Source organism: Hippopotamus amphibius, chromosome 9 (assembly GCF_030028045.1).
Source record: "Hippopotamus amphibius kiboko isolate mHipAmp2 chromosome 9, mHipAmp2.hap2, whole genome shotgun sequence".
NCBI classification, from domain to species: Eukaryota; Metazoa; Chordata; class Mammalia; order Artiodactyla; family Hippopotamidae; genus Hippopotamus; species Hippopotamus amphibius.
Genome location: NC_080194.1, coordinates 113,488,212 through 113,513,954, shown reverse-complemented (window position 1 = coordinate 113,513,954; position 25,743 = coordinate 113,488,212). Strand labels below are relative to the sequence as shown.

At 56.8% G+C, this 25,743-nt stretch overlaps 4 protein-coding genes across 10 annotated transcripts in view; 2 read left to right on the top strand and 2 right to left on the bottom strand.

Moving 5' to 3' along the window:
* Positions 1–4,356, top strand: DOC2A (double C2 domain alpha). Its single transcript, XM_057695919.1, has 11 exons — positions 1–89; positions 795–1,068; positions 1,427–1,506; positions 1,723–1,797; positions 1,929–2,038; positions 3,230–3,356; positions 3,438–3,497; positions 3,571–3,734; positions 3,862–3,943; positions 4,026–4,122; positions 4,211–4,356. The coding sequence occupies exons 2-11, from the start codon at positions 804–806 to the stop codon at positions 4,354–4,356; spliced, it is 1,206 nt and encodes a 401-aa protein (XP_057551902.1). The 5' UTR covers positions 1–89; positions 795–803.
* A 413-nt stretch (positions 4,357–4,769) lies between these two features.
* On the bottom strand, positions 4,770–13,290 carry INO80E (INO80 complex subunit E). Of its 5 annotated transcripts, none has more exons than XM_057695930.1 (8): positions 12,971–13,290; positions 12,754–12,824; positions 12,488–12,540; positions 9,729–9,807; positions 9,516–9,627; positions 9,026–9,142; positions 5,953–6,045; positions 4,770–5,220 (listed from the first exon to the last, which is right to left on the bottom strand). In XM_057695930.1, exons 1-7 carry the CDS (start codon positions 13,049–13,051, stop codon positions 5,974–5,976), a joined length of 585 nt encoding a protein of 194 aa, XP_057551913.1. In that variant the 5' UTR covers positions 13,052–13,290; the 3' UTR covers positions 4,770–5,220; positions 5,953–5,973. The 5 variants fall into 5 exon arrangements, with proteins under 5 accessions (XP_057551913.1, XP_057551909.1, XP_057551911.1 ...); XM_057695929.1 differs by lacking the exon at positions 4,770–5,220 and adding an exon at positions 5,229–5,367; XM_057695926.1 differs by lacking the exon at positions 5,953–6,045 and having other exon boundaries at positions 4,770–5,367.
* A 407-nt stretch (positions 13,291–13,697) lies between these two features.
* On the top strand, positions 13,698–16,401 carry HIRIP3 (HIRA interacting protein 3). The gene is made up of 7 exons (XM_057695918.1): positions 13,698–13,825; positions 13,903–14,023; positions 14,142–14,256; positions 14,477–15,489; positions 15,591–15,759; positions 15,843–15,941; positions 16,028–16,401. The coding sequence occupies exons 1-7, from the start codon at positions 13,761–13,763 to the stop codon at positions 16,189–16,191; spliced, it is 1,746 nt and encodes a 581-aa protein (XP_057551901.1). The 5' UTR covers positions 13,698–13,760; the 3' UTR covers positions 16,192–16,401.
* A 901-nt stretch (positions 16,402–17,302) lies between these two features.
* Positions 17,303–25,743, bottom strand: part of TAOK2 (TAO kinase 2) — a 14,363-nt gene continuing 5,922 nt past the window's right edge. For 2 of the 3 annotated variants that reach the window (XM_057695916.1, XM_057695917.1), the window contains exons 13-18: positions 23,947–24,312; positions 23,657–23,860; positions 23,093–23,332; positions 19,764–19,976; positions 18,631–18,813; positions 17,303–18,548 (exon numbers count right to left, since the gene is read on the bottom strand). In XM_057695916.1, coding sequence (XP_057551899.1) covers positions 18,027–18,548; positions 18,631–18,813; positions 19,764–19,976; positions 23,093–23,332; positions 23,657–23,860; positions 23,947–24,312 — 1,728 coding nt within the window. In that variant the 3' untranslated portion in view covers positions 17,303–18,026. Of the gene's footprint in view, positions 18,549–18,630; positions 18,814–19,763; positions 19,977–21,232; positions 23,333–23,656; positions 23,861–23,946; positions 24,313–25,743 lie in introns of those variants that run through there. The other variant, XM_057695915.1, reaches the window with a different exon arrangement.

The window sequence follows — 25,743 nt, the reverse complement described above, 5'->3', positions numbered from 1 at the left end:
GGCCGCCCTGGGAATCGTCGGCCGCCACCGCCCAGCCCGCACCCGCTGGCCCCCCAGTGCTTGGGCACCTGTTGGAAGCGCAGAGACAGGTGCAGGGGGCTGGGCTGCCGGGGGGCGAGAAGGTGAGGGTGAGTGTGTGTGTGCCTGTGTGCCTCTGGGGGTGTTTAGCTCTCCGGAGGCTGCAATTTCTGGCTCCTTTGGAGAGCCAATCTCAGGAGGAGGCATCTGAGGCAGGGGTCCCCACCTTGGGTGGCAGGGGGTGGGGGACCAGGCAGGCAGGCAGGCAGATCCTGGGGCTGAATGAAGGGACAGTGGGAAGTGAAAACCTAAGGGGTGGGTGACACCCAGACCAGACAAGTGCCTGGTGCAGAAGGATAGACAGAGCCTCAGAGAGACAGCGGAGGGGACCTAGGGGGCAACTTCAGGGTAGGCAGGGCCCAGGGCAGACAGAAGCCCAGAATGAGAAGCTAGAGCTGGGAAGAGGACAGAGGGACAATCTAGAGGTAAATGGGCAAGGCTGAGATGGAGCCAGGACCTATGGGGGTGGGGGGTGGGCTGCCAGCCCAACCCCATGGAGCACAGCCGGGGGCTAAAGGGCCCAGGCCTTCTGCCTGCCCGTCACTGGGCACAGGCTGCCCTCTCCCTCAGCACCTAGGAAGGGAGGCCAGTGAGGGCCCATAGACCCTGGCGGGTGCCGCCTGGCCCTCAGCCAGCAGATGGTAGGTTTGAGGAGTCAGCCCTGGGCCTCAAGCTCTCTCTCGAACCTCCCTCTCGAACCTCCCTCCCCCAATCAGGGGTGCTGCATGAGGGGCCGCAGGGGCGACCGCATGACCATCAACATTCAGGAGCACATGGCCATCAACGTGTGCCCGGGGCCCATCCGGCCCATCCGCCAGATCTCTGACTACTTCCCCCGCCGGGGAACAGGACCCGAAGGGGGTGGTGGGGGCTTCGGAGAGGCCCCTGCTCGTCTGGCCCCCCTGGCCCTGGCACCCCCTGCAGCCCTCCTTGGGGCCACCACACCTGAGGATGGAGCGGAGGTGGACAGCTATGACTCGGATGATACCAGTGAGTCTGGGGGCTTGAAGGGCCCAGGGTGCTAATGGGGGCCCCCAGGCTTGTAGGAAGAGGATGGGGCCCTGCTGGGGGTGGGGAGGCGGCAGGCACTGCTGCCACAGCTGCAGTCAGAGTGGAGATTACATCTTCAGCAAGGCTCAATATTCAATATTTCTGCTGAGACACTCAACCACCCACACAGCCCCAGTTGCAGCCCAGCCAGGGACCCAGACGCGCTCACACTCGCAGGCGGACAGACACAGACACGCACACACCTTCACAGCTGGCACACGTAGCGGGCCTGGCCACCCGTCTCTCACACACATCTGTCTTTACGCACTGACCAGGTTACCTCTTCCCTCTTCTCCAGCCGCCTTGGGCACGCTGGAGTTTGACCTTCTCTACGACCAGACTTCCTGCACTTTGCACTGTAGTATCCTCAGGGCCAAGGTGGGTACTCCCTGCCTCCCGAGCCCCAGTCCTTTTTGCCTTCTACCCTGAGAGGGGTGGGTCTCTATCCTCCCTTCCCTTCCCCAGGCCTGACTCCTGCTCCTCTCCCAGCACCCTTCGTGGCTCTCCAGCCCCCACGGGTCCACTTTGCAGAGAGAGGGAGGGAGGGCGGGCAGGCTGGGAGCTCACAGCCCTCTTCCCTCCCCCCCTCCCCAGGGCCTCAAGCCCATGGATTTCAATGGCCTGGCTGACCCCTACGTCAAGCTGCACCTGCTGCCTGGAGCCTGCAAGGTAACGGCCTCCCCTCTTCCCTCGCCCCCTAGCCTGACCCAGCTTGTGGGTCTGCCCCAAACTTCCCTCTGCCTCCAGCCTCTGTGGGTCTGGGGGACATGTACTGTAAACCCTTCGTCCCCACACCTAAGGCCAATAAGCTAAAAACTAAGACTCAGAGGAACACGCTGAATCCCGTGTGGAACGAGGACCTGACGTACAGCGGGATCACGGATGATGACATCACCCACAAGGTGCTCAGGTGAGGGGGTCCATCATCCCGGTTACCAAGGAGACCAGCTCAGCACCTCCTGGGGGACAACTATCATTGCAACCGTCTTTGGTTGGTTGACCCACCTCCCATTAAGCCCTCAGATGTCGAGAACCATCAGTGGCTCTCTGTCCCCTTTGGGAGCAGACCAAAAAGTTTCCCTGGCATTCTTGCCCCTCAAATATCTCCTAGTGTTCCTCCAACAGAGGACTGCCCTCTTGTGACTGGTCGGGTTCCTAACTCCGCATCTTTGCCTGTTGTGTCTCTTCCTGCTTCCTCTCTCTGCCTAAATCCCACTCATCACCTGAGGCTCTGCCTCCTCCTGCAGTCTTTCCCTGGTCACTGAGACCCCTTCTCAGAGCTCCTGACTTAAGTCAGATCTATGCAGCGCAGGTCTGCCCGCTCTGTAGCCTGTGTCTCCCTAACATCTCTGAGTGAAGTCTCAAGCGACAGGAATGGGAATGAGGCTTAGGGACATTAAGTGACTTGCTCAAGGTCATGCAGTTGCTAGGTGTCGGAGCTGGGAACTGAACACCCCTACATGACACAGCTGCTCAGGAGTGTCGCAGCAGAAGGCAGGGCAAGGGCTGCAGACGGGGACGGATGGAAGTAAAAGCAATAATCTCTTAATTGCTGGGTTTATGAGTCTCCCGGGCTGGCTCCCTGCTCCACACCGAAAAGGACACAGGGGCTCTTGGGGAGGTGTGGGATCCTGGTGCAACTGCTCTAGGCTTCTCCAGGTCCTTCCAGCTCTTACATACTGGACCCGTGACCCCCACCCACCAGTGCACATCCTGTGCACGGCAGCTGGATCCTGTCCCCAGGCCCTGAATAGAGGCAGTATGTGTGTGTGTATGTGTGTTGGGGTGGGGGGGGGTGCGGGTGGGTAGTGTTCCTCAAGGAGACCAGCAGGTCCTGATGGGCCAGGGACAGCCTGGGCAGCTGGAAAGGGAGGGGCAGAGGAAGTGGGCAAATCAAAGCATCAAAGCATCCTCCTCAAGCTCCAGGCCTGGTGCTCCCACACAGCCCTGAGACAGACCATCTTACAAGTGATGGGCAGAGCATTTAGGGCAGAGCTGGGACCAGCCCCAGGTGCTCAGAGTCCAGTTGGAGGGCCTTTCTCCCACACTGGACTGGGGCTCAGGTACCCCAAGGGGCCTTGACCCTGCAGTTCTCCTCCAGGATCTCTGTCTGTGATGAAGACAAGCTGAGCCACAACGAGTTCATCGGGGAGATCCGTGTACCCCTCCGCCGCCTCAAGCCTTCACAGAAAAAGCATTTTAACATCTGCCTTGAGCGCCAGGTCCCGGTCTGTGTGGGGCTGCGGGGTACCATGGGAAGGCGGCCCTGGGGAGATCAGGTTTCCAGAAATTTCTCTTTGCCCCCTCAGCTGGCTTCACCCTCTTCCATGTCTGCAGCACTGAGGGGCATCTCCTGTTACCTGAAGGAGGTGAGCCGCCCACAAGGACCGCGCCTGGGTGGGAGGGGGCGAGGGTGCCGGCTGACCCCCCGTCTGCCCGCAGCTGGAGCAGGCGGGGCAGGGGCCTGGGCTGCTGGAAGAGCGCGGGCGCATCCTGCTGAGCCTGAGCTACAGCTCTCGGCGCCGCGGGCTGCTGGTGGGCATCGTGCGCTGCGCCCACCTGGCTGCCATGGACGTCAACGGCTACTCCGACCCCTACGTCAAGACGTGAGCCCCCGTGCTGCCCTGAGGCCCACCCTCCCCTCCCTGGGGACTTGCCACCAGCCCCGTCCTCCTCTGGGCCTGGCCTGCCTGTGACTGACCTGCTCCCGGCCCCGCCCCCGCTCCTTGGCAGATACCTGAGGCCGGATGTGGATAAGAAATCCAAGCATAAAACATGTGTGAAGAAGAAGACTCTCAACCCGGAATTTAATGAGGTAATTGGGGCAGAGACCAGAGATCGAGGGGGGCTGGGAGTGGGGGTGGCTCTCATGGAAGGTGTGGCTTGCCCTGTCCCAGGAGTTCTTCTACGAGATGGAGCTCTCCACTCTGGCCACCAAGACTCTGGAAGTCACAGTCTGGGACTATGACATTGGCAAATCCAACGACTTCATCGGTGAGGGAGGAGCCTGCTGGGTGGTGCTGACGGAGGGCAGTCTGGCGGCCAGCCTGGCCCTGACCTTCCTGCCTCTGCTGCTCCCCAGGTGGCGTATCCCTGGGGCCAGGCGCCCGGGGGGAGGCCCGGAAGCACTGGAGCGACTGTCTGCAGCAGCCGGACGCGGCCCTGGAGCGCTGGCACGCCTTGACCAGCCAGCTGCCCCCGGCGGCCACAGCCTTGCCCTCCGCCTAAGTGGGACGGCGGCCGCCAGTACAGGCCCTTCGGGGCCGGGGCCAGTACCCAACCTTCGCACGAGTGTGTTGCACGTTTACATGGGGTGGATGCCCCACCCCACACTACTTGTCTTATTTCGTGAGCGTCTCTGTGACTGTGGATCTGTCTTCTTGTGAGGGGCTGTGGAGATCTATATTCACATATGCAAACTTCCTCCTGCCTGACTCTGCTACAACATGCAAATATGCAAACCACCCATCCTGAGCACACCTGCAGAGGGGGTCCCCGCAGCGCCCCTGCCCCAAGGCCCCAGCTGCTGCTCCTCACTCCTGCCTCTCCAGGCTGCCCGTCCCTCTCCCGTACAGGGAGGAGGTCGGATTAGGGGGGGTTTGGAGGAGAATGTTTCCAAAACAGAAAAGGACAAAAAAAAAAAAAAAAAGAGCCACTCCTTTAATACAGAATCTTCATTAAAACAAAACAAAACAAAACACAACACCTAGCCCTGTACAGCTGCCCTTTTAAGCGGGGGGCCACCGCAGGGTCTCTGCCTCTCTGAGAGGTGGCAGATGCTCCTGGCCACTCATTTAAATAACTGTCCCCTGGATCAGGCTGGGGTGTGAAGGCAGGGCCCCTGCCCTCCCTGGAGAGGGCCCACCTTCCGGGGGACATTCGTGCATGTTTACGCCTTTTCTGATTGTGTCAGTGGCCGTAGCATGGCACCTGGGCGTCAATAAACGTCTCTGCGGAAGGCGGGGGCTCGTGTGTGCTGACACAGAGGGCACTGGGCAGGGGGTCGGGCAGAGGGGTTCACTCCGGGATGTCGATCACCAGGTCATCATCCCCGTCCAGGGCGTCGTCCCCGCTGCCCGCGTCGCTGAACATCTGCCGAGGGACGGCACTCAGGATCGTAGGGGGGGGCATCTTGGGTGGGGGCAGTGGGGCCAGGGCTGCCCCCACCCCAGCCCCAGAACCCCGGCCTGGGAAGGTCAGCGGCCCTCCCACAGGGCAGTCAGGGGGTCCCACCGCCATCTGCAGCAGAAGGGGGGGGGGGGAAACACAGGGAGGGCTTACCAGGGAGGCACTGGGACCTCCAGGAGGCCGGCACTGCCCCTAAGACAGTTCTAGGGGATGGGGAATGCGGCAAAGGCTCATTCAAGGGGTGGTGGACACAGCCAGGCCAGCCAAGGCTGGAATCAGGGAGCCTGCCCCACCTCAGCCCCTGCAGTCTCAAACCAGCAAGTGCCTGGGGGTCAGGGGTGGTGATGGAGGTGGTGATGAGGGTGGTGGTGGAGGGGGTCTCACAGGAAACCAGGAGGGAAAGGCCGGGCCCTGCCCTCGCCAATAAGGCACCATGGCTGCCCCTGTAACAGCAGTCAGAGCCGGAGCCAGAGCCAGCCTGGAGTGCCTGCCTGCCCGCCTCTGGGCACCGCCAATACCACTTGCCACCACTGGCCTCCTCTCCCTCCTCCTCCTGAGGGACTCACTGGTTCAGTGGAGGGTGTCAGAGGCCTTCACCCCCCGCCGTGTGAGGCTTCTACCTCGCGTATCTGGGACGGGCCCCTCTTTGGGATCCGCGCAGCCACTGGCCTAGGCCAGGCCTTCCTCTCAGCTCACCTGGGCTACGAGAACAGCCTCCTAACTGGACTCCCTGCCTTCAGCCTCTCCCAGATCCAGCTCCTCCTCCGCACTGCAGCCAGAGTGAGCTCTCTAAAACACAAACCTGGGCGTGTCACTGCTCCACGAGGGCCTCTGGCTCCTAGCTGCCCCTGGGACGGGCTGTGCCACACTCCTGTGTGGAGTCCCTCCACCTGCACTGTCCTTTTCTATTTAGCAAAAGTCCTGCTTCGTGCTCTGAGGCTGGGAAGTGGCCTCTGTCCTGCCCAACCCTCCAGCCCCACCCCTGCCAGGTCCTTCTGGATCCTCCCCAGATCTCTGCGGGCCTCCTGCTTTGCCTATGGGCACTAACTGAGCACCTACTATGTGCCGGGTGACTTCCGTTAATGAACTCAGACCACTCTGACCTCCCTGGAAAGGAGGAGAGGTCATCGGCCAGAGAAGGAAACAGAGGTTTGAAGGCACAGGCCTGCCAGGCCCCCACCAGGCAATGTCCAGTCTGGCTCCAGGGTGGGGGTGGCAGCAGTCTTCACAGTGGCCCTTCGGATCGTTCTAACACACTTGGGCCCCTGTGGCCTCCTCTCTGCTTCTCAAGGCGCCCCCCCCACCCCTCCGCTGTTCCTGGGGTGGCATGGAGAGCCAGAGTGGGGTTTGCACCTCAGGGGACAGGAGCCTGCCAGGACTGATGACAGACAGGAGGCCTGACTCTGAACAGCACCCGTGCACCCAGTACTAGGCACCCCTGGGGACACACAGGAGCAGACCCACACGCACGACTGAACAGGCCAGCGGCCTGACCATCCCCTTCCTCTGGCCACCAGCTCTCGATTCCCCATCGAAGGCCCCGGGTCCGACCCCTGCTTCGACTGCCTCCATGGCCTCTTCAGCATGACCCACAGCAGCGAACGTTTACCTGCGGCTGACCAGGCACCAGGCGCTGGCAAAGCGTTCTCTCTCTCAACGCACTCGATCTTCACAGTGATCCCACCCAACAGAGGGGCAAGGGGAGGCCCCGAGAGTTAATGATGCGCCCCAGTTGCACAGCAAGTGTGTGGAGGCGCTGGGATGCGAACCCAGCTAAAACGGGTGAGGCCCGGGCTCCTGACTGACATGCTTCAGTCTTCACAGCGTCCCCTCCCATCTCCTCACACCACCACACCCCCCGCTCCTTACGGAACACCCAGCCTGCTGTGACCCGACCCACCCGCTCTTTACTTCCAACGCTGTGCTGTTCGCTCTCACCCCTCCTGCTCCAGCCCAGACAACACTTCTGCCGCGTCCCCGCCTTCCTTCCACTACTGCCTCAGCCTGGGCTCCTGCTACCTGTTCTTTGAGGCCTTCCCTGAGTCATCCCCTCCTCCACGCAAAGCAACTGATTTGGGCCCCTCGCCCCTGCATGTCCAGAGCGCAACTCCCCGACATGCCTCTGCTTCAGGACCTAGCACCTCAGAGCCGCGACCTGCCAAGCCCACACCACGCCACACCTCCACCCTCTGCTCCAGGCTTCTCTGGCCTGTGCCTTCACCAGCCTGCCCCACAGGCCGGAAGCAGAAGAAGCTAAGCAGTATCGTCACCCATTATCTACCCATTTTCCAGGCTCAAGGGCCAAGGTCAGAGCTGCGGTTTGAACTCCAGAACCCACGCTCCTAACCAGTACAAGCAGGGTCCCGTTGCGCTTCCAGCTCCAGAGCCTTGAGTCTACAGTCCACCCAACTTGAGGGCTACCAGCCAACCCCTATTTCACTCTGACTCAGAGCTGGAAGGGCACTGTGCCTTCCGTGTCCTCATCTCTCCTGGGGCTCAGGGAGCAGAAACCTCTTCTCCTCGCCATCCACCATCCTGCCTATAACTTCCAAATACGCATCCCCTGTGCCCAGGCTCACGTTACCCAGTTGTCTTGTTGGCACTTCCAGACAGCACCTCAACACGTCCAAAGCCAAACTCACCTTCCCTCCCGAAGTTCTCCCCAACTCAGAAAAGGGCCACTCCACTTCTTCAGCTGCTCAGGCCAAAACCCCTGGAGCCACCCTCAACACCCCTCTCTCTAGCAGCCCACATGGGTCTTCCTCAGGTTCATTCTTTGAAAGAGACCCATCATCCACTTTTCACCCTTTCCCCTCCTGCTGGGTTGACTGCAGTCACCTCCTCGCAGGTCTCCCCACTTCCATCCTGACCCCCACCCCCACCCCAGTCTATTCACAGCAGTGTCAAGCAATTTTAACACATCAATCAGATCAGACCCCCGCTATGGCCCACCTTCTCCCATGGCTCCCATTTCACTCACAGTACAAGCCAAAGTCTTTACGACACCTCTGAGGTCCTCCACAACCCCTGCTGCTCTGACCTGCTCCTGGGTCACTCTCCCTCCCACTTTCCTCTGACCACACTGGCCTCGTTCCTGGTCCTTGAATAAGTGAACATGTACCCACCCCCATGGCCCCTGTGCTAGTTCTTCTTCCTGAATAAAACACTTGCCAGAGAGCCAGAGGCTTCTGCTCATTTCCTTTAAGTCTCTGACCACCTGACTGTAAATATCAGCCCCATGTACCATGGTGTTTCCCATGCTGTCTACCTGAATCCATCTTTCTGCACTGACCTACTTATCTTGCTTATTTTCTGCCTCACCTTCAAGAACGTGGGCTCCATGAAGGCAGGGAGTTTTGTTCTGATCGCTATTTTATCTGCAGCACCTAGAACAGTGCCTGGTACATAGCAGTTTGATCACTCACTTTACAAACACACAGTCTTAGCCCTAGAGGGTCAAGGTCACGAGGTTTTAAGTGGTGCAACCTTGACTTGATTCCAGACCCCACAGCTCCGCCCCTCCGTGGGGGCTGCCTGGCCTCACAGAACACCTGTGAAGATGAGCCTGCCCTGACTGGTCTCACATGGAGCCTGGGAGCCAGGACGTCTGGGACCCAGCCCTCAGTGCCTAGCGCTGGGCCGGGCCGTCAGCAGCAGCCCCAAATCGCTCCTTCAAAGTTCTCCAACAGGCCCCCAGCTGTCCTGAGCCTCCCTCGGATGGCCTTCCTGCCGTTCTGGCCCCTCCCTAACATCCCCCAAAACAGGGTACCTTGAGTTTCCGGGGCAGGCGGGGCCGTTTCTCCCGCTTGGGCCTCAGGGGGCTGGGCTCGGGCAGCTGCAGGGCCAGGTACTCAGAAGGGAATGGGGGGTAGGGGGGGGAAGCCAGCTGCAGGCGGGAGTGAGGGGATGGAGATGGGAAACGGAGTGGATGGGGTGGGGGTGGAGGGAAGAAATGCAAACAGGAGGAAGAATGGAAAAACAAGAGATGGTGATGAGTGCGGTTCCTGAGAACAGACGGGAGGGGACAGCAGCAGGGCTGTGTCCTGGGGTCTGCTCAGTCACGTCTGTCCCCCATTCCTATGCCAGAGAGAAGTGGGCAGCCCCGACTCACACCCCTCCGAGGGACGCTTGCTGGCCACACCCAGACAGATGTCCTTGGTGCTGGGCTGGCTTCACCCTGAGGCCTGGACCCTCTGCCCAAATGATGCCCGCCGTATCCCCCGGCATCTGACCATTTCCCACCCTTGACCCCAACTCACCGAGCTCAGGTATGGGGAGGGGGCCCCTGAGGCCTGAAGGGGAAACCCTGTTGAAGGAGGCAGGGAGAGGCTGGTGGGGGAGGGGGCACCCCCAAGTGGAGGGCTTCTCTTCCTGGAGAAAGGACAGGGGAGGGGGTCAGAGGCAGAGCGATGACCCAGGTACCCTCTCCAACCCCCCACCCCCTCCAGAGAAGAAGGATGGCTTCTGCTTACCTCTTAGGGGCTGGTGTGTCCGACAACTTGGGTGTCCCCTCTGTCTCACTGTTATCTGAAGATGCAGTGGCATCTGAGTCTGTGAGGGGGGAGGGCTGGTCAGGAGGGGGGAGGGGGTCCTTGTCTACCCCAGAGGGGCGTAATCTCAGGTCTACGGAAGGGCTCTGGGGAATCTGAAGGGCAGACAGGTGCTATCCTGGGGAGGCCCACAGATTCCCCAGCTTCTTAAAATGTCCTTTCCAACCTAATTCCTGCCTGGGCTCCTCCACCATGACACATTCGTCAAGCATGTTCTGCTTGTCAGGTGCTTGACATTCACTGCCTCTCCTTGTCTTCAGAACTACCCAACGAGGAAGGGGAGGATGTCACCTCTGCTTTCCAGACGCAGTCCCTGAGGCTCAGAAAGGAACGTGTGGGACTGGGACTTGAACCCAGGCCTCCAGCTCTTGATCATTTTATGCTATTCTCTCCTCATTCGCCTCTAAGCTGTCCAGTGCTTACCTCTGCTCCACTCCCCATATGCAGGGTCCTGGTAATTTGCCCCTCAAATCTCTCCCACCTTCACCTACTGCTCCCCATTTCAACTGCCCCGAGGTCAGGTCACCACCATGTCAAAAGCACCTGCTAAGCAATCTCACCTCTCCTGCTACCCAGTGCCCCCCAACCCCAGAACGACCTAAAATGTAAAACTGATCACATCCTTTCCAATACCTGCAAGCATTTGAAGTGCTTCTTCATATGGCCTCAAGCTACCTTTCTGGTCTCCCAACCGAACTGTATTCTTCACATCACACCAAACTACTTTCTCTAAACCAAAATTCATTCCCCAGATTTGTGCCTCTACCTAGAAGTCCCATTATTCACTTAACAAATAACCACTTACACCTGAAACATGCTAGTCCCAATTCTCTGCTCGAATAGATCATTTAAGAAGCCGATTAAATGCCACCTGAGAAGTGTCCCACAATCCCTCAGGCCTGGCTGATGGCTGACTCTTCCAGAACACTCTCTTCTCACTGGTCACGGCTCACCTCACTGTGCTAGCACGTGTCATTTGTGGATGTCTCCCTAACCACACTGCGGGCTTCTCCGGGATAGAAGCGGTGGCTTACGTCTCTGACTCGTTTCTCAGATATATCCCACTCTGATCGTGAACAGGCTGGGTTCCCTCACGCCTCCTATCCTGAAGTCCCCCTCAAACACGAAGTTAACTGAAAGACCTCCAGGAAGGAACAGGAAGGCAATGAGAAGCTAGAATAAAAGCCCCAAACTTTGTTTTTAAAGCCAAATGTTCTGCCATGACCTACATGAGTTGACCCTACCTACTTTTCTGACGCTCATCTACTGTCCTCCTATAATATATAAACGAGTGGGTGTTGCATGTTCTAATAAAACACTATTTGCAAAAACAAGCCATCTGGCTGGCTGCCGACCCTTGCTCTAGACACCACGGAGAGAGGTGATTGCATGTGACATGGCTTATGAGAAAAACAGGGCCACAAAGGCCCACCATAGGGCTTTTTCAAATTGTGGGTATCAACCCAATAGTGGGTCACAAATTCAACTTATTGGTTTGCAACCAGCATTAAATAGGGGGAATAAAAGCAGTCTAAAAAGTATCAGAACGAACTGCATATAATGATCTTAACATTGCTTTACTAAACTTTTTTTTTTTTAGTATTTATCTGGTTGAACTGGGTCTAAGTTCTGGCAGGCAGGCTCCTCAGTTGCGGCATGTAGGCTCATTAGTTGTGGCATGCATGTGGGATCTTAGCTCCCTGACCAGTGATCGAACCCGGGCCCCCTGCATTGGGAGCAGAGAGTCTTAACCACTGTGCCACCAGGGAAGTCCCTAAATTTTGTTTTACAAGTAAGTATGTGGGGGTTGGTCATGATGTAAAATATATTATTGATTGTAAACAGTGCTCAAAAAACAGTTTGTAAACACTGCTTTATATGCTTCAGCCCTTCTGTTCCTCAAAAAACCTGGTACGTTTTTACCTCAGGGAATCTGCATTTGTGACTCCCTCTGCTGGGAAATCCCTCACTCATCTTCACAAAATAGGTTTCTTCTTCTTATCTAGGTCCCAGCTCAAACATTACTTCCTGAAAAAAGCCTTTTTTGAACCCCTTATGGAGATGTTGCCTGCCATCTGCTTTTGTATGGTCTGTAAACTAAGAACGGCTTTTATATTTTTAAATGGTTGGGGGAAAAATATCCAAAAAGAAAATTTAATGCTGTGAAAGTTTTATGAAATTCAAATTTCAGTGTTCATAAATAAAGTTTTATTGAAACACAGCCATGCTAACTTATTTACACATCACCTATTGCTGTTTCTGCACTACAAAGGCAGAGCTGAATAGGTGGAACAAAAATTGTATGTTCTGCAAAGCCTAAAATACTTATTACTTAGCCTTTTACAGGAAAAGATTATCAATCCCCGCTTTTCTCCAGTCATTACCACACAACCCTGATTCCTTTCAAATCTAAAACTCTATTTCTTTGCTTACTTATTACCCCCAACTGGAATACAAACTCCAAGAGGCTCTGTCCATCTTGGTTAGCACTGCATCCCCTGTGCAAAGCTTAGTGCCTGAAACACAGCAGGTCCTCAGAAGGAATAGTAGAGGAGGACAAGCAACTAGGCTTAAGAACCACTGGAGGCCGTACCGGCCTCTGTGGCCTAAAGGGAGGGCCCAGGAAGCTTGTGGGATTGCCAGGAGCATGTCCTCCACCAATTTTTCATGACCTTGCTCACCAGAAGAGTCTTCATCCACGTTCTCGTACTGCAGAAGTCGGTCTAGGAGGAAACTGAGGGAAAAGGCGGGGAGAATAAGAGTGTTTATTCCCATCTCTGCGATGTTCTCCTGGGCCCTCATCCCTTCTAGCTAGCCTACTGGATCCTCACAACAGCCCCGAAGCAGGCATCTTGCATTTGTGGCCTATTCCAGGATGGGGTCCGAATGCAGATCCACAGGAGACACATCACCCTCTGTCCTTCCTCCTCCCTTCAACGTGTCTCACCTCTTGTCCCGGGACACCTTCAGCAATTTCCTCTGCGCCTTCCTCAGTTCCTCCTGGAAGCACTCGTGTTCCTGTATCACGGGCAAGGTGGGCGCTGAGCCAACGGCCGTCGGTAAATGGGGCCCGGAAGCCGGCCACGGCTTACCCTACTCCCTTTACACAACAGGTAAATTGATGTCCTACCGCGCCAGGCCTTATCCCCCACCCCAGCACTCACGTAGATGAGGAATTTGAGCTTCCGCTTCAGGTTCCGGTATTTCTTCTTGTAGTCCACTTCGCCGTCCGCCGGCCCGTTCATGACCCGCCCCGGGAGAAGCGCCCCAGCACCAGCCGCGAGTCTCGCTACCCCGAGCCTGCTCAGCCCGGCCTCTCCCGCCTCCACTTCCGGAGACTCGGAGGGGCTGTGTCCGCTGGGACTACAACTCCCGGCGTGCCCCGCGCCCAGGGATCGTAACCACACCGACTACCCTTCTGAGGAATACCGGGAAAGGAACGTTGCTTCCGGGGGAAAGGCTGAAGGAGACGCGATGATGTCACAAAGATGGCGGACGCTGGAGGGCGCCCTTACTGATTAGAAATGTGCTTAGCGATTTGAAGCCACGAGAAGACATTCCTCCTGGGATTCCTAGTGTCCAGGCGAGGACGCCTTTTTCCTTCTGTCTTTCAAAATCACATTTGCCTAGTTGTTCCCCGTGACCACGAACGGAGGTAGTGTCGCGGATTGATTACGTTACATCCAACGTTGTAGCCGGCTCCCAATCGGTTTCCAACGAGAACTTCAAAAGAGATTCATTCTAAGAAAAGGAAGGAACCGCGAGACTCTCCAACTGCCTGGGGAAAGCACGTTTTGTCTGGCAAGGTTCTCCGTCCCAGCGGCCCGTGACGGACACTCAACGGTCCCTCGCCTCACGGCGCCACGCTGCTGCGCGTGCGCAAGCTCCTGTCAAACGCGTGGACGGAGGCCGAGAAGAAAAAAGGCGGGAGCCGCCACTATCAGGTGGAGCAAAATGGCGCGGGAGAATGAGATGCAGGAGTTCACCCGTAGCTTCTTCCAAGGCCGCCCGGACCTCAGGTGCCCCGGAGGTTGGAGTTGGGGTTGGAAAGGGCAGGGGCGGGGCGGGGACTCCGTCGTGACACGTGTTTCCGCAGCACGCTTACGCACTCCATCGTGCGGCGGAGGTTCTTGGCTCATGCGGGCCGCGACCACCTGGAACCTGAGGAGAAGCAGGCGCTGAAGCGGCTAGTGGAGGAGGAGCTGCTGAAGATGCAGGTGTGGGCGGGAGCCTGGGCCACCGCAGGCGGGGGTTGTGGCCAAGGAGGAGGAGCCTGAGAGGGGTGGGGCAGAACGCAACCTTGGCACACGTGTAGCTCTCTCCATGCACACACAGGGGGATGAAGCGGGTGCCAGGGAAAAGAGGCTCGACATTGCCAAGAAGGCGAAGAGGTCTCCCACCCCCTGCCGTGACCCAGCGAGAAAAAGGTTCCGTTTCAACTCAGAGTCAGGTTAGTGCATTCTGCATAGTTGGTTCATTCTAAAGGTACTTATTGTGCATGTGTTATGTTCCAAGGCCTTAGATGACGGTGCATCAGGAACAGGGTGGACTGAGAACTGTTCCTACTGCCCTTCCCTCCATCAGAGCAGGATTCGAGGCAATCTATCCCAAGTGGAAGGACAAAGGACAGGAGGAATCTGTCCCAACCTTCTCTTCTCTCCACCTTCCAGAGCCCAGCTCTGCAGCCTCCAGTCCAGACTGCTTCAGCCCCCCAGCAAAGAATGGGATGGCAGCAGAAGTCAGTCCGGCCGAGGATGAGAGTCCACAGCGAGCCTCAAAGAAAGCAATTGAGAAGAGCAGTGATGAGGAAGAACAGCAGAGGGACCTGACTGCAAAGATGGCATTAGAGAAGGAGCTGGCAAAGGAGAGCAGTGAGGAGGAAGCAGGCAGTCCCAGAAAGAGTAAGGTCCAGAAAGAAGGAAGCAGTGAGGAAGAGGAAGATGAGGAAAAGGAGGAGAAGGAGGACAAAGAGGAGAAGGAGTCCAAAGGCAGGACTAGGAAGAAGCCTGGGACAAAGGACAAGCAAGCACCAGACAAGGCCTCAGCCAGTAGGAAGCAGGCCAGGGAGGAGAGTGAAGACAGTGAGGAGGAACCTGCCCAGGGGCCAGGAAGGAAGGCAGAGAGAAAGAAAGGAGCTAAAAGCCAACAGGAAAGTGAAAAGGAGAGTGAGGAGGAGGAGGAGACCTTGCCCAAGGAGAACAGAGAGGAAGAAGAGGATTGGAAACCCACAGCCCAGAGCAATGGAGAGAAGAGGGAGGAGAGGAGCTGTAAGCAGAAAAGCAGGGCAGCAAGACTGTTGGGAGACCAGGCGGACACAGAGGAACAGAAGGAAAGAGCAGCAGCAGGCAGTGGGGATAGCAGTGGGGAAGATGAAGAGCCCCTAGTGCAGAGGAAGAGCACAGACAGGACCCAGTGGAAGGGTGGGAAAAGGCAGAGTGGAAGCAGTGAGGAGGATGGGGAAGACAGCTGGAGGAAGGTGACACCAACTACTGGAAAGACAGCCAAAGAGGGCAATATCAATGGTGAGGCAAGTGACTCGGAGAAGGAGGTGAGTGACAGCGAGGCAGAGGAGATCCCCAAGGAGAGGAAGAACCGCTCTTCCAAGAAGAGCTCCAAGAAAAGCAGGACACGAAGCTCCTCCTCCTCTTCCACAGATGGCAGTCCAGAACATAAAGACAGGAAGGTGAGGGCTGAAGATGGGGTGGGAGGCCACCATCAGGGAAGGGGGAGACCCCGACTCAAGCCCCGAAGGTTTGGCCTTCAGCTGCTGTCTTCCCTTGCCAGGGTGGCTCTGGTCGCCCTGGTGAGGACCACCCGGCTGTGATGAGACTAAAGCGCTACATTCGGGCCTGTGGTGCCCATCGAAACTACAAGAAGCTGCTGGGCTCCTGCCGCTCACACAAGGAACGCCTGAGTGTTCTCCGGGCAGAGTTGGAAGCCCTGGGCATGAAGGGTGAGGCTGGTCGTGCCTTGGGGGCTACAGGAGAGGGCCTTGGCTGCTGGGGAGGAGAGGATCACGAGCTTCTTCTGTCCCAGGTAACCCTTCCTTAGAGAAGTGTCGGGCCCTGAAGGAGCAGCGGGAAGAGGCAGCTGAGGTAGCCTCCCTGGACATTACCAATATCATCAGCAGTTCAGGTGAGGGGCTTCCTTCCACTCCCCAGGAGCAGATGCGGTATGGACTTTCCCAGACAACTCATCTCCCACTTTCTCCTCCCTTCTAGGCCGGCCACGCAGACGCACAGCCTGGAACCCTTCAGGAGAAGCAGCCCCACCAGGAGAGCTATACCGTAGGACCCTGGACTCAGAGGAAGAGCGACCCCGCCCCCCACCCCCAGACTGGTCACATATGCGCGGCATCATCAGCAGCGACGGCGAGAGCAACTGAGCTCCCCCGTCCCCAGGAGGGACTTCCCCCTTGTAGAAAACCCACCCCCAACTCTGCCCGCAGAGCAGAAGCAGCTTTCTTCAGAGAAGACTCGCAGCGCCCAGGGACACAAGTTGTTGGGATTCTATTTCTCACCTTCACATTCTCAGTTTAAGATGTTTACAGGGGTTTATTTTTAAAGACTTAATAAAGGAGTGTCTGAATCACCTCATCAAAACTGGTCCCCCACTCTCAACCCCTGTACTTTGATCCAGGAAGCTAAGGAGTAGCCACTGTCCCCCGGCCTGGTTGCCTTTAATTTCCCCGATTCTCCAAAGAAGTCCCAGCCTCCAGACCCTTCCAACCAGTCTGCCACCAGGCTTGACTCAAGAAGAGTGTGGCTCCTTCCTCCAGTCCAACCAGCGGGCCCCTCTGACCACCCTGCTTTTATTTATTTATTTAGGCCATACTGCATGGCATGCAGGATCTTAGCTCCCCAACCAGGGATGGAACCTGTGCCCCCTGCAGTGGAAGTGCAGAGTCTTAACCACTGGACCACCAGGGAAGTCCCTGACCACCCTGCTTTTAGCTGTCTGATAACCTAACGCCTAGTTGGGAGGATCTGAACAACTGGCCTTAAGAAGAATGAGAAGCACAAAATGAAAGGTCTTGGGAACAGCTGTTGTTTATGTTTCTTCCCCCTTCTGCAAACAGCCACTTAGTCCACAGGCAGACTCTTTCAGCCTTAAAGGGGTGGGTACAGGATCTAAACCCGACCAATCAGAGCATCCCAGGCCTCTGGCTACAGATCAAACCAATGAAGTCACTTCAGGACTGCTGGAATTCTTGCTGTTGAGGTTATTGGTAAGTTGTAAGCTTGGAGCTGCCAGGGGCCTGTGGGTGAGGTGAACCTTCTGAAAACCTGAAGCCAAAGCAAAGGGAAGCAGATTTGGTCCAGAGACTGATGACTTCCTTTGAAGCTCTGGATTTAATCATGTCCAAAGTCAGTAAAGTCACTGAAATTTTTAGTTACACAGTCCAGTGAGTTCTCCTTTTAAATACAAGTAACACTATCACCTGCCACTGAACATTCCTTAATACACACCTTAGACAGAAAAGGTGAGTCCTGGGATCTGTTAGAATAACCAACAGTTTATTAAAAGCTTGCCGTGGGGCTCTGTGCCAGCCCCGCAGCTGGGAGGGGCGCTCATGACTGCCCCCAGGCCTGGGAGCAGCCCCTTCCAAGGTTCTTATCTTGTTCCCCTGCCCCAGCTCTGATCTCAGAAAAAATAAAATAAAAATAAAAAAATAAAGGACAAGACGGCACAGGACGTCAGACAGCAATGGGGGAATGGAGAGACCCAGGCATCCTGACCCCAAGACCCCATCCTGATCCTTCTTTCACGAAGGCCTTTTCCTCCTCCCGTTCTCCCCACCCCAGGTCCCAGACCTGCTCTGTCACATCCCAGGTCTGGGGGGGCCTGGCGTCCCCAGTCCATGGCCCCATTCCAGGGGTAGTATAGTTCTCTTTATATAATATATCTAGACCCACCCTTCCCCTCCCCCAGGGGACTAGATGAATATTTGACACGCATATCTCCCTCCTTTCCCGAGGCCGCGATGGAGAGAAACCCTGGCACCATGGTGGGAGGCAGGGGCTCCTGGTCAGCCTTGAGGCACCTATGCCTAAGCTGGCCTTGGGCCACTGGCCAGCCCAAGAAGCTCATGAGATGAGGTCTGAGGGGAGCTGAAGCCACATCCTGTCCCCCACCCTTGGGTGGACCTCAGGCTTACAGCCCTCCAGGAATAGGCTCCACCCACCCCTGCCTCATTCATCGGCTCATCCACCTTGTACTTCAGGAATAGAAGTGGGAGGAACCATTGAGGATGTGGGAAGCGACACTGGTGCTGCGGCTCAGAGGCCCGGGCACTGCAGCAGCAGGTGGGCCCACACTGTCACTGCCACTGCCCCCCGAGGCTGCTCGTCGCAGGGGCTGGGGGCTGTTTCTTAGCAGCAGCAGGGCTCCACCACGGGGTGTCCCACTCTGTGTTGGGGGCCCCAGCCAGTTTGGGGGCCCCGGGGGAGCCAGGAGAGAGGGCTGACGCCAGGCTGGGGGGGGCATGCCTGGCGGAGGAGGACCATGGCTCCAGTGTGCCCCTGAACGGGGAACAGGACGGGAGGGCCAGGCGGGGGCGGGGGGTGGAGCGGGATAGCCCTGGGCAGCAGCCTCAGCTGGGATGCCCCCCAGAGCCATACTGGAGAAGCCCAGCCTCATGCTCTCAGCATCGAAAGCCTCGATCTCACGGGCCTGCCGCTCGAGCAAACTCCGGATTCGCTCGGAGCGCCCTGTCTGCAGGGCCAGCAGCTCCTCTTCCACCTGGGGTACCCAGAATAGAGGTTAGAGGGCCTGAGGGGGGGGGCTTCCCTCCCCACCCCATCCTGGAAGCCAGCCCTCCTACCCGCTGCTCCAGCAGTGCCCGCCTCAGAGCTACTCTCTGCTCCAGCTCCCGTAACTCCCTCTCGTGCTGACTCTCTGTGCGGATCTTGATCTTGCTCTGGTAAGCATTGAGCAGCTCCAGCTCCTGTTGAAGCTGCTGCCGAAGGGCCTGGAACTCTGCCTCCTGGGTCTCATCAAGCCGCAGCTAGAGATTAGGAAGAACAAGTTTTAGGGGCCTCCTCCCCTACCCCCACAATCCTCCCCTACCCCAGTAGGCCTTGGCCCTAAGGTTTCAAGAAGCAGCCAGTCTCAACATCTATCAAAATGAAAGGTCATCATACCCTGCGACACAGCAATTACACTTCCAGGAATTTATCCCCCAGGTATACTTGCACATGTGCTCGAAGGTGTTCACTGAAGCGTTGTAATAGCAAAATACTGGAAACAACCTAAATGTCCACCAATAAGGGATGGGTTAAATAAATTATGGTACATCCATACCATGGAAAATTCTATGCTCTTAAAAAAATAAGATACAGTACTGACATGGAAAGATGTCCAAGAAATATTAGGTGGAAAAAGAAGTTAGAGGCCAATATGTAAAGCAGGATTCCATTTTTGTTTAAAATCTTTATATAATTTTACAAATATGCATAGGAAAAAAGAATCTAAAATACAATTAATTATTAACAACGGTTACCTCTGAGAGGTGGAATTAGGTGAGGGAATGGCAATGAATAAGGACACTTTTACTTTTTACACTGTTATTGTAAGTGGCCCATTCCAGTGTGATGTGTGATCACTTTAGAACAGCAACCTTCAAAATCCTCCAAATTGGCCTGAGGGCCACAATCATTTTGATGTGCTCCCTGTTCACAGATTAAACTAACTTAGGCCCAGGAAAAAATTATAGCCACTCTTTCCTTGGTGGTTCTTGGTGGAGTAGGCAGGCTGGCTTTGTAAAGACCTTAAGAAAATACTTAAGAGAAATCATAAAACCATCGCAGAAAATACCAACAGTGGAAGAATATCTGAGTTTCCCAAGAACAAAAAGCCCTATCTCTGTCTACATCCCCCACTTCCAGTGCCCACAGCTAAGCTGGAAACACAAAGGCCAACCTCCACCATGCTCCCTCCCTAGACCCCAGGCCTCACCGCCTGTGAGCTGAGCATCTCTGAGATGGACTGGTCATACTGCTCGGCTAGGATCGCCAGCTTGCGGGTCTGTTCTTCCTTGAGCCGCTTAAGGAGGCTCTTGTGCTGAGCTTTGGGCGTGGTCTCCAGCAAGTGCGCCCGCAGAGCCTTGTACTGCCGAGTCTGGATCTTACACGTCTCCTGGAACTGCTTCTTGATCTGCAGCTCCTTAGACTATGCAGTGGATGGACCAAGGGGAGATGGGGGCAGGGGAAAGGAGGAGGAGGAGGAAAAACCAGGGGAGAGGGGGAGAAGAAAGAGAGGAGGAGAGGAGACAGAAGCAGAGACAGGGAGAGGGAGAGAAACAGAAAACATGTTAGACAGAGGGGGCGGGGGGAGCTGTATACAGACAGACATGGAGAGATGGGGTTGTGTTGAGAGAGATCAGAAAGATTCTCAATGTGCAAGAGATGCAAAGAAAATAAGATAGCTTCCAAGAACATGTTCACAGAGTTGGGTGGAAAACTCACAAGAAACAGCAGGAGAGTTCATGGACAGGGAACTGAGAATCTTTAGAGTACTGAGTGCACACAAGAAGCTTTGACCATGCAAAGAGGGAGAAAACTTAACCTAGAGATAGACGCCTGTGAGCAGATACAGAATATGTACAAGTGAGAAAACCAAGTCACTCAACACACCCGTGGAAGACAGCAACACAGCTGAGGAAAGAAGGAGGAAGTCCCAGGTTCATCACCTCAGGGTGGGAGGGAGGGAAGAAGGATAAGCACCAAGCTAAGAAATGGATAAGAAGGGGGGGCCCCATCTCGGGCCCCACAAGGGAAAGGGGCAAAGGAGGTGGCCGGAAAGGCCTGACAAGTTCAACAGGCCAGCAGCTGCCACCCTGACCAGATCTCCACAATCCAGCCCGGCCCCTTGTGCACTCAGCGCCCACTCCAAGCCCACAACCAACCCCATTTCCACGGCCCCCCCACTCTGTCTGGGCCCCCAAACTCACCACCCCCTACTGTGGAGGGTTTGCAGTCCCATCCCCCAGCCCTCTAGGGTAATGCCTGATGCCAGGAGAGAAACTCAGCTCCCAGACAGAAGGGAACCACACAGGGAGTGGGCTGGGAGAAAAGGCAGTGCATGAGGACCAAAGGACCCGGAACCTGAGGACTCTCTGGAAGGAATCCACAAATAGGGGAACCGTGGGACCAAGAAGTTCTGTGGAAGCTCCACAGGGGCCCAGAGCCCTGAGCTGGTAGTGGTCATGGTGCAACGAAGCTATGAAGGTAGAGAGGATGAGGCTGAGGAGTGAAAGGGGTCGAGATAACGTAGGTGGGGTGAAAAGGTCATGGAACTGGGGGCCAAGGGTCCAGATTGGGGGCACACCGGGGAGGCTAGGCGGCAGGACAAAGCAGACAGAGGCAGCCTGGGCCAGAGGCGCAGTTCCGCTCAGATATTTTATTTGTGTTTGTCTTTGTCTTTTTTTGGTGGGGGGAGGGGACAGGTTGGAAGGGAGACAGAAAAACAAAATCAAAGAGAGAAAAAAAAAACATGACTCTTCCCACCCACTGCCACCCCTGGCCCCTGGCCTGAGCTGATGAGGGTGAGGATGAGCACACACAGCGGGAGAACAGCAATAACTTAGGGGGGGGGGGGCGGGGAGCCTCAGGAGAGCACAAAATATAATCTCCACACTCCACGGTGGAGGAGGCTGCCTGACCAGCGGCCCACAGGGCTAGGAGGTGAAGGGGGAAGCATACCGAGGAGCCAGGGGTGAAAGGGAGGAGAGGACTGGGACTGGAAAAACTTCACTGAGTAGTGGGAGATAAAGTGCTCAATGCTCTAGATCTGGGTCGCGGAGGAGCTAGAGTTCGTCACCTCCAGGGAGGCAGGGCCCGGGCCTGGCGGCTTCGGGATCTCCGCCCAGCTAGGGCCCCTGGTGGTGGCTGGTGGGAGGCAGGGGGGCCTAGCCGGCGCCGGCTGCGTGGTAGCAGCCGGGGGATACGGCTGGGCCGCTCACCCCGAAGCAGGCCCCAACTGGCCAGTGTGTGGATGGCCCAGGGGGGCAAGCGGGTGGCTAAACCCTGGCTGGCCCGTGCCAGGCGCCAGTTCCAGCCCTTGCACAGGGCCCAAAACCATGCCAACAGGGCTAATGGGTGTCGGGCAGTGCGAGGATTACCCCGCCGGGGTCCAGGGACAGGCAGACGGCTGCGGAAGCCATCCTTGTTGGTCTTGGGGTAGAGTGCAAATAGGCCCCGGTCCCCGACGGCCCCACAGCCCTGTAGGGCCCGGAAGGCCATGGGCGACAGACGCAGCAGAGCGCGCAACCAGAGTCGAGAGATGCCCCGGCGCATCCGGGGGCCCTGCTGCTGCACCCATTTGCCCCCAGCTGCCACAGCTGCCAGAGGTAGAGCCAGGCCCGGCCAGGCTAGAAGCCAGGCAGCCCCAAGGCCCAGAGGGACACCCACAAGGCCACGGCGCCAGCTCAGACTGAGGACAGCCCCTAGTGCAGTGCCCTGAGCCAGGAGTAGGAAGAGACTGGGGGGCAGGTGCAGAGCTGTACAAAGAAGTAGGTAGGAGGCCCCGAGGCCCACCAGCCCCACCTCAAGGGCCAGCAGGGCTGCCTGCAGGCCACCCCCACCCTGGGCCGCCAGCAGTGGGAGCAGCAGCAGAAGTAGCAGGGGCAAGAGGCCAGAGGAGGACCCCACTGCAAAGGAGAGTCCAGCCAAGAGGCCATGGGACAGGAGTCCAGGGAGCTGGCTAGTAGGGCTGGGCCTCAGATGTGTTGGAGGGGGTTCAGGGGGGATGTCTGGTGAGGGACAGCCATCGCCAGGATCCCTCGGGGTCCTAAATGGAGCCCCCTCCTCCTCTTCCTCCTCCTCCTCAGGGACTGGGGTCAGTGCTGGACCCTGGGCCCAGCCAAGCTCAAACTCCTCATCCAAGAGGCTACCATCCTCCTTTCCCCACAACCTCCATTCCCCGGATGCCTCCTGGCCCACAATGCTCCTCTCCTGGGGTGCCAGGGATGGAACTCTAAGCTCCTCTATCTCCTCCTCAAGAAGCCCCCAAACCTCCTCATCAACCAAGCTCCTATGTTTTTGTGAATTGGGACTAGGGGTTCCTGACTCTTCCTCCAATATCCTCTGCTCCTCTGGCTCCAAGTCAGCCCCTTCCTTCCCCAGAATCCTTCTCTCTGGAACGGCTTCCTCCTCTCCCAGAATTCTTTGGTCTGCCTCCTGGCCAGATGAGCAGGGCTGCTCTTCTCTAGGGGTGCCTGTGTTAGGTGGTCCCAGAGCCCCAGGAATGGGGAGCGGGAGGCCCGGGGGACGCTGGCCTGCACGTACTTTGAGGCTCTTGGGCTGCTGGCGAACCTGGGCCGCGTGCTTCTGCCGCAACTCTTGCTCACGCCGCTTATTGTACTCCAGCTGGTTGCCCAGCTCCGTCTGGTGCTGCAGGCGGGTGAGCTCAGCCCGTGTGCGCTGTACGGCCTGGAGCTGCCGTAGCTCCAGCTCCCGTGTGGCCTCATGCTGCCGGAGCAGCAGTGCACACTCCAAGTCCTTCTGTGTCTGTTTCTTGTTCAAGTCCTGAGGCAAAAGGGAGGCAGGGCCCAGAAACTGGTCAGAAAGCGTTGTTGGTGTCAAGGAAGTGAGAGCCCTAGGACTCCTTGGCAGAGGGAGCTGAGGGTGGAGAGCTGAGGGGTGTAGATGAGAGGTGTAAGGGAACCAAGCTCCTGGCTGGCCTGGGAACTCTAGCAGGGTCTGGTGGGCAGGAGAAGTGAAGGAGGTATTGAAGAGAAGCCGAGCCACACCGCGAATGAGGGCAGAGGGGAAAGACAACCCCAAGTGAGGCAAATGGAAAAGGGTAGGTGCCTGGGATCTGGGAGGGGAACAGGGAAGGGGGTGGCCTACCTCTCGCAGCAGGTCCTGGTCCAGGCTGTGACGAGCCAGCAGCATCTTGCGCTTGTACTGGCGACACTGCAGCTCAAAGTACTGGCGCTGCCGCCGCAGCAGCCCAGCCTCCTCCTCCGCCTGGCACTGCTGTAGTTGCTCCTTTTGCCGCAAAAGCCACTCAGCCTTCTCCCGCTTGGGTGTGCTGGGGTTCTCCTGGAGCTCCTAGGAAAGGGCAGTTGGGAGAGCAAGGGGGTCAGGGCCTGCTTCACCCACCATCAGCCCCACCCACTGCCACAGCCCCATCCCACCTCCTTCAGCTGCTCCTTCCGAAGTTTGTAGGTTCGCTTCTGCGCCTCCAGCAGGGCGGCCAGCTCCTTCTTCTGCTGCCCAAGGATGTGCTGCTGGAACTTACGCTCCTCAGCCTGGGCAGCTCGCGCCTCCTTCTCACCAATAGCCTGGTGCCGCCGTGACAGCTTTTCGGCCTCAGCCCCAAAGCCAGCCCGCTGTGCCTCGAGCTCCCGCTGTAGCCGCGCACTGTGCTCCTCGCGCTCACCCCTCAGCCGCGACTCCAGCGCCAGCAGCTGCTTCTGGTGCTGCCGTCGCATCCGCTTATAGCCGCTCAGCTGCTCCCGCAGGGCTGAGTCCTGCTCATGCTCCTGGATCTGACGGCTGACCTGGGCGGGGAGAAGGGGCGAGAAGTGGGGCGCAGCGCTGGCCCCCATTTTATTAACACACACAGTCTTCATGCTCTATTGGGAAAGAACATGAGTTTCAGACTCTTGGGCTTAATTCTCATTTGGTCCCTTCCTCACACTTAACCTCTCTGAGCCTGCCACCTCAACTAGATCATGGAGGTATCATCTCCTTCCCAGGCTGGTGTGACTGAATGAGACAAGAAAAGGTACTGAACACAGGGTCTTGCATGAACGCAGGAACAATTCAGATTAATTCAAGAGTAAAAGAAGCAGACAGACCTGGGCCCAGCTCCCAGCTCTGCCACTTACTAACCATGTGACCTCGAGCAAGTTAATGTTGCTAAGCCTCAGTTCTGTTCAATGGGATAAGAACACCTCCTCGTAGGGGGCTGGGGAGATGAAGTCTGATGCCTATGTGATAGTGTCTAGAACACTCTGAAACAGTATGTGATGGTTCCTTCCCCTTCAGCAAACACTGAAGAGCTTTTCCAGCCCAGATACGGAGCCAGAATATGGACCATGGGACACTGGAATAACAAGAACACTGGGCTTGGATGTCCTCATCTGAAGTTTGAGCTCAGATCCCATTGTCAAGGGGCTACGTCAATGGACCAGCAACAAGTCCAGGAGTCCAAACCCCTGGAAGTCACAGACCATCTCTGCACAGCAGCACGAAGCACCAAGCACCACAGGGTCTGAAGAGGCGTCCCAGAAGAACCACCAGCCCCAAGCAGAGGTTACGAGAGCATACGAGACCAACCAGTGGCCTCCAAGGGAACCACTGAAGCTGACAGCTAAACAGGAATGTAACCTAAAAGTTTACTAAAAGTATGGACCAAACACTATGTTTTAGGAAAAGTATATCCCTTTTTCTATGAACTGAGAAAAACATCATCATCACTTTATTTTAGGTGAGGACCAAGGTCCTGGTTACAGAATTTGAGAACCACACAGCTGTTTCATCTCACAAATGGGGTCATACCCTCAACTTCCCAGAAGAGCTGGAAGGATTAAATACAGGCATGTGTGTGGGCCTAAAGGCCAATTACTGGTACAGGCATATACCTGTACACCATGTCTGCCCTCTAGGGGCACAGAATCCAGCAAACCTGTCGTAATGCTGTTCAGGAGTACCACAGCACAGGATATGAAGCACTTGGCTGGCCAGGAGCCTGGGAAGGCATGCCAGGAGATGCTATTTAAGTCCAGCCCCAAAAATGGAGTAACAGTTGGACAATGTGACCAAAACAGTCTACTGGGAGAAGGAAGGGGAGAGGGGAGGGCTTAGGTGAGACGGTTGAGGTGAGAAGGCAACCGACAGCAACAGAGAGTGAGGGTAGAATCTGGACTTGATCATGTGCCACAGGGAGAAGGTTCTGGACTTAGTTTGGGGCATGCAGGATGGCTGCA

Bases quoted from the DNA above. Each gene is read 5' to 3' on its own strand.
- DOC2A (XM_057695919.1), top strand. From the start codon at position 804: ATGAGGGGCCGCAGGGGCGACCGCATGACCATCAACATTCAGGAGCAC. The intron at 3,357-3,437 runs GTCTGTGTGGGG...TTGCCCCCTCAG, and splicing joins GCCTTGAGCGCCAGGTCCCG to CTGGCTTCACCCTCTTCCAT. The intron at 3,735-3,861 runs GTGAGCCCCCGT...GCTCCTTGGCAG, and splicing joins TCCGACCCCTACGTCAAGAC to ATACCTGAGGCCGGATGTGG.
- INO80E (XM_057695926.1), bottom strand. From the start codon at position 13,051: ATGAACGGGCCGGCGGACGGCGAAGTGGACTACAAGAAGAAATACCGG. The intron at 12,541-12,753 runs GTGAGACACGTT...CTTTTCCCTCAG, and splicing joins AAGGTGTCCCGGGACAAGAG to TTTCCTCCTAGACCGACTTC. The intron at 9,808-12,487 runs GTGAGCAAGGTC...CCCCCCTCACAG, and splicing joins CGTGGATGAAGACTCTTCTG to ACTCAGATGCCACTGCATCT.
- HIRIP3 (XM_057695918.1), top strand. From the start codon at position 13,761: ATGGCGCGGGAGAATGAGATGCAGGAGTTCACCCGTAGCTTCTTCCAA. The intron at 15,760-15,842 runs GTGAGGCTGGTC...CTTCTGTCCCAG, and splicing joins GGAAGCCCTGGGCATGAAGG to GTAACCCTTCCTTAGAGAAG. The intron at 15,942-16,027 runs GTGAGGGGCTTC...CCTCCCTTCTAG, and splicing joins CAATATCATCAGCAGTTCAG to GCCGGCCACGCAGACGCACA.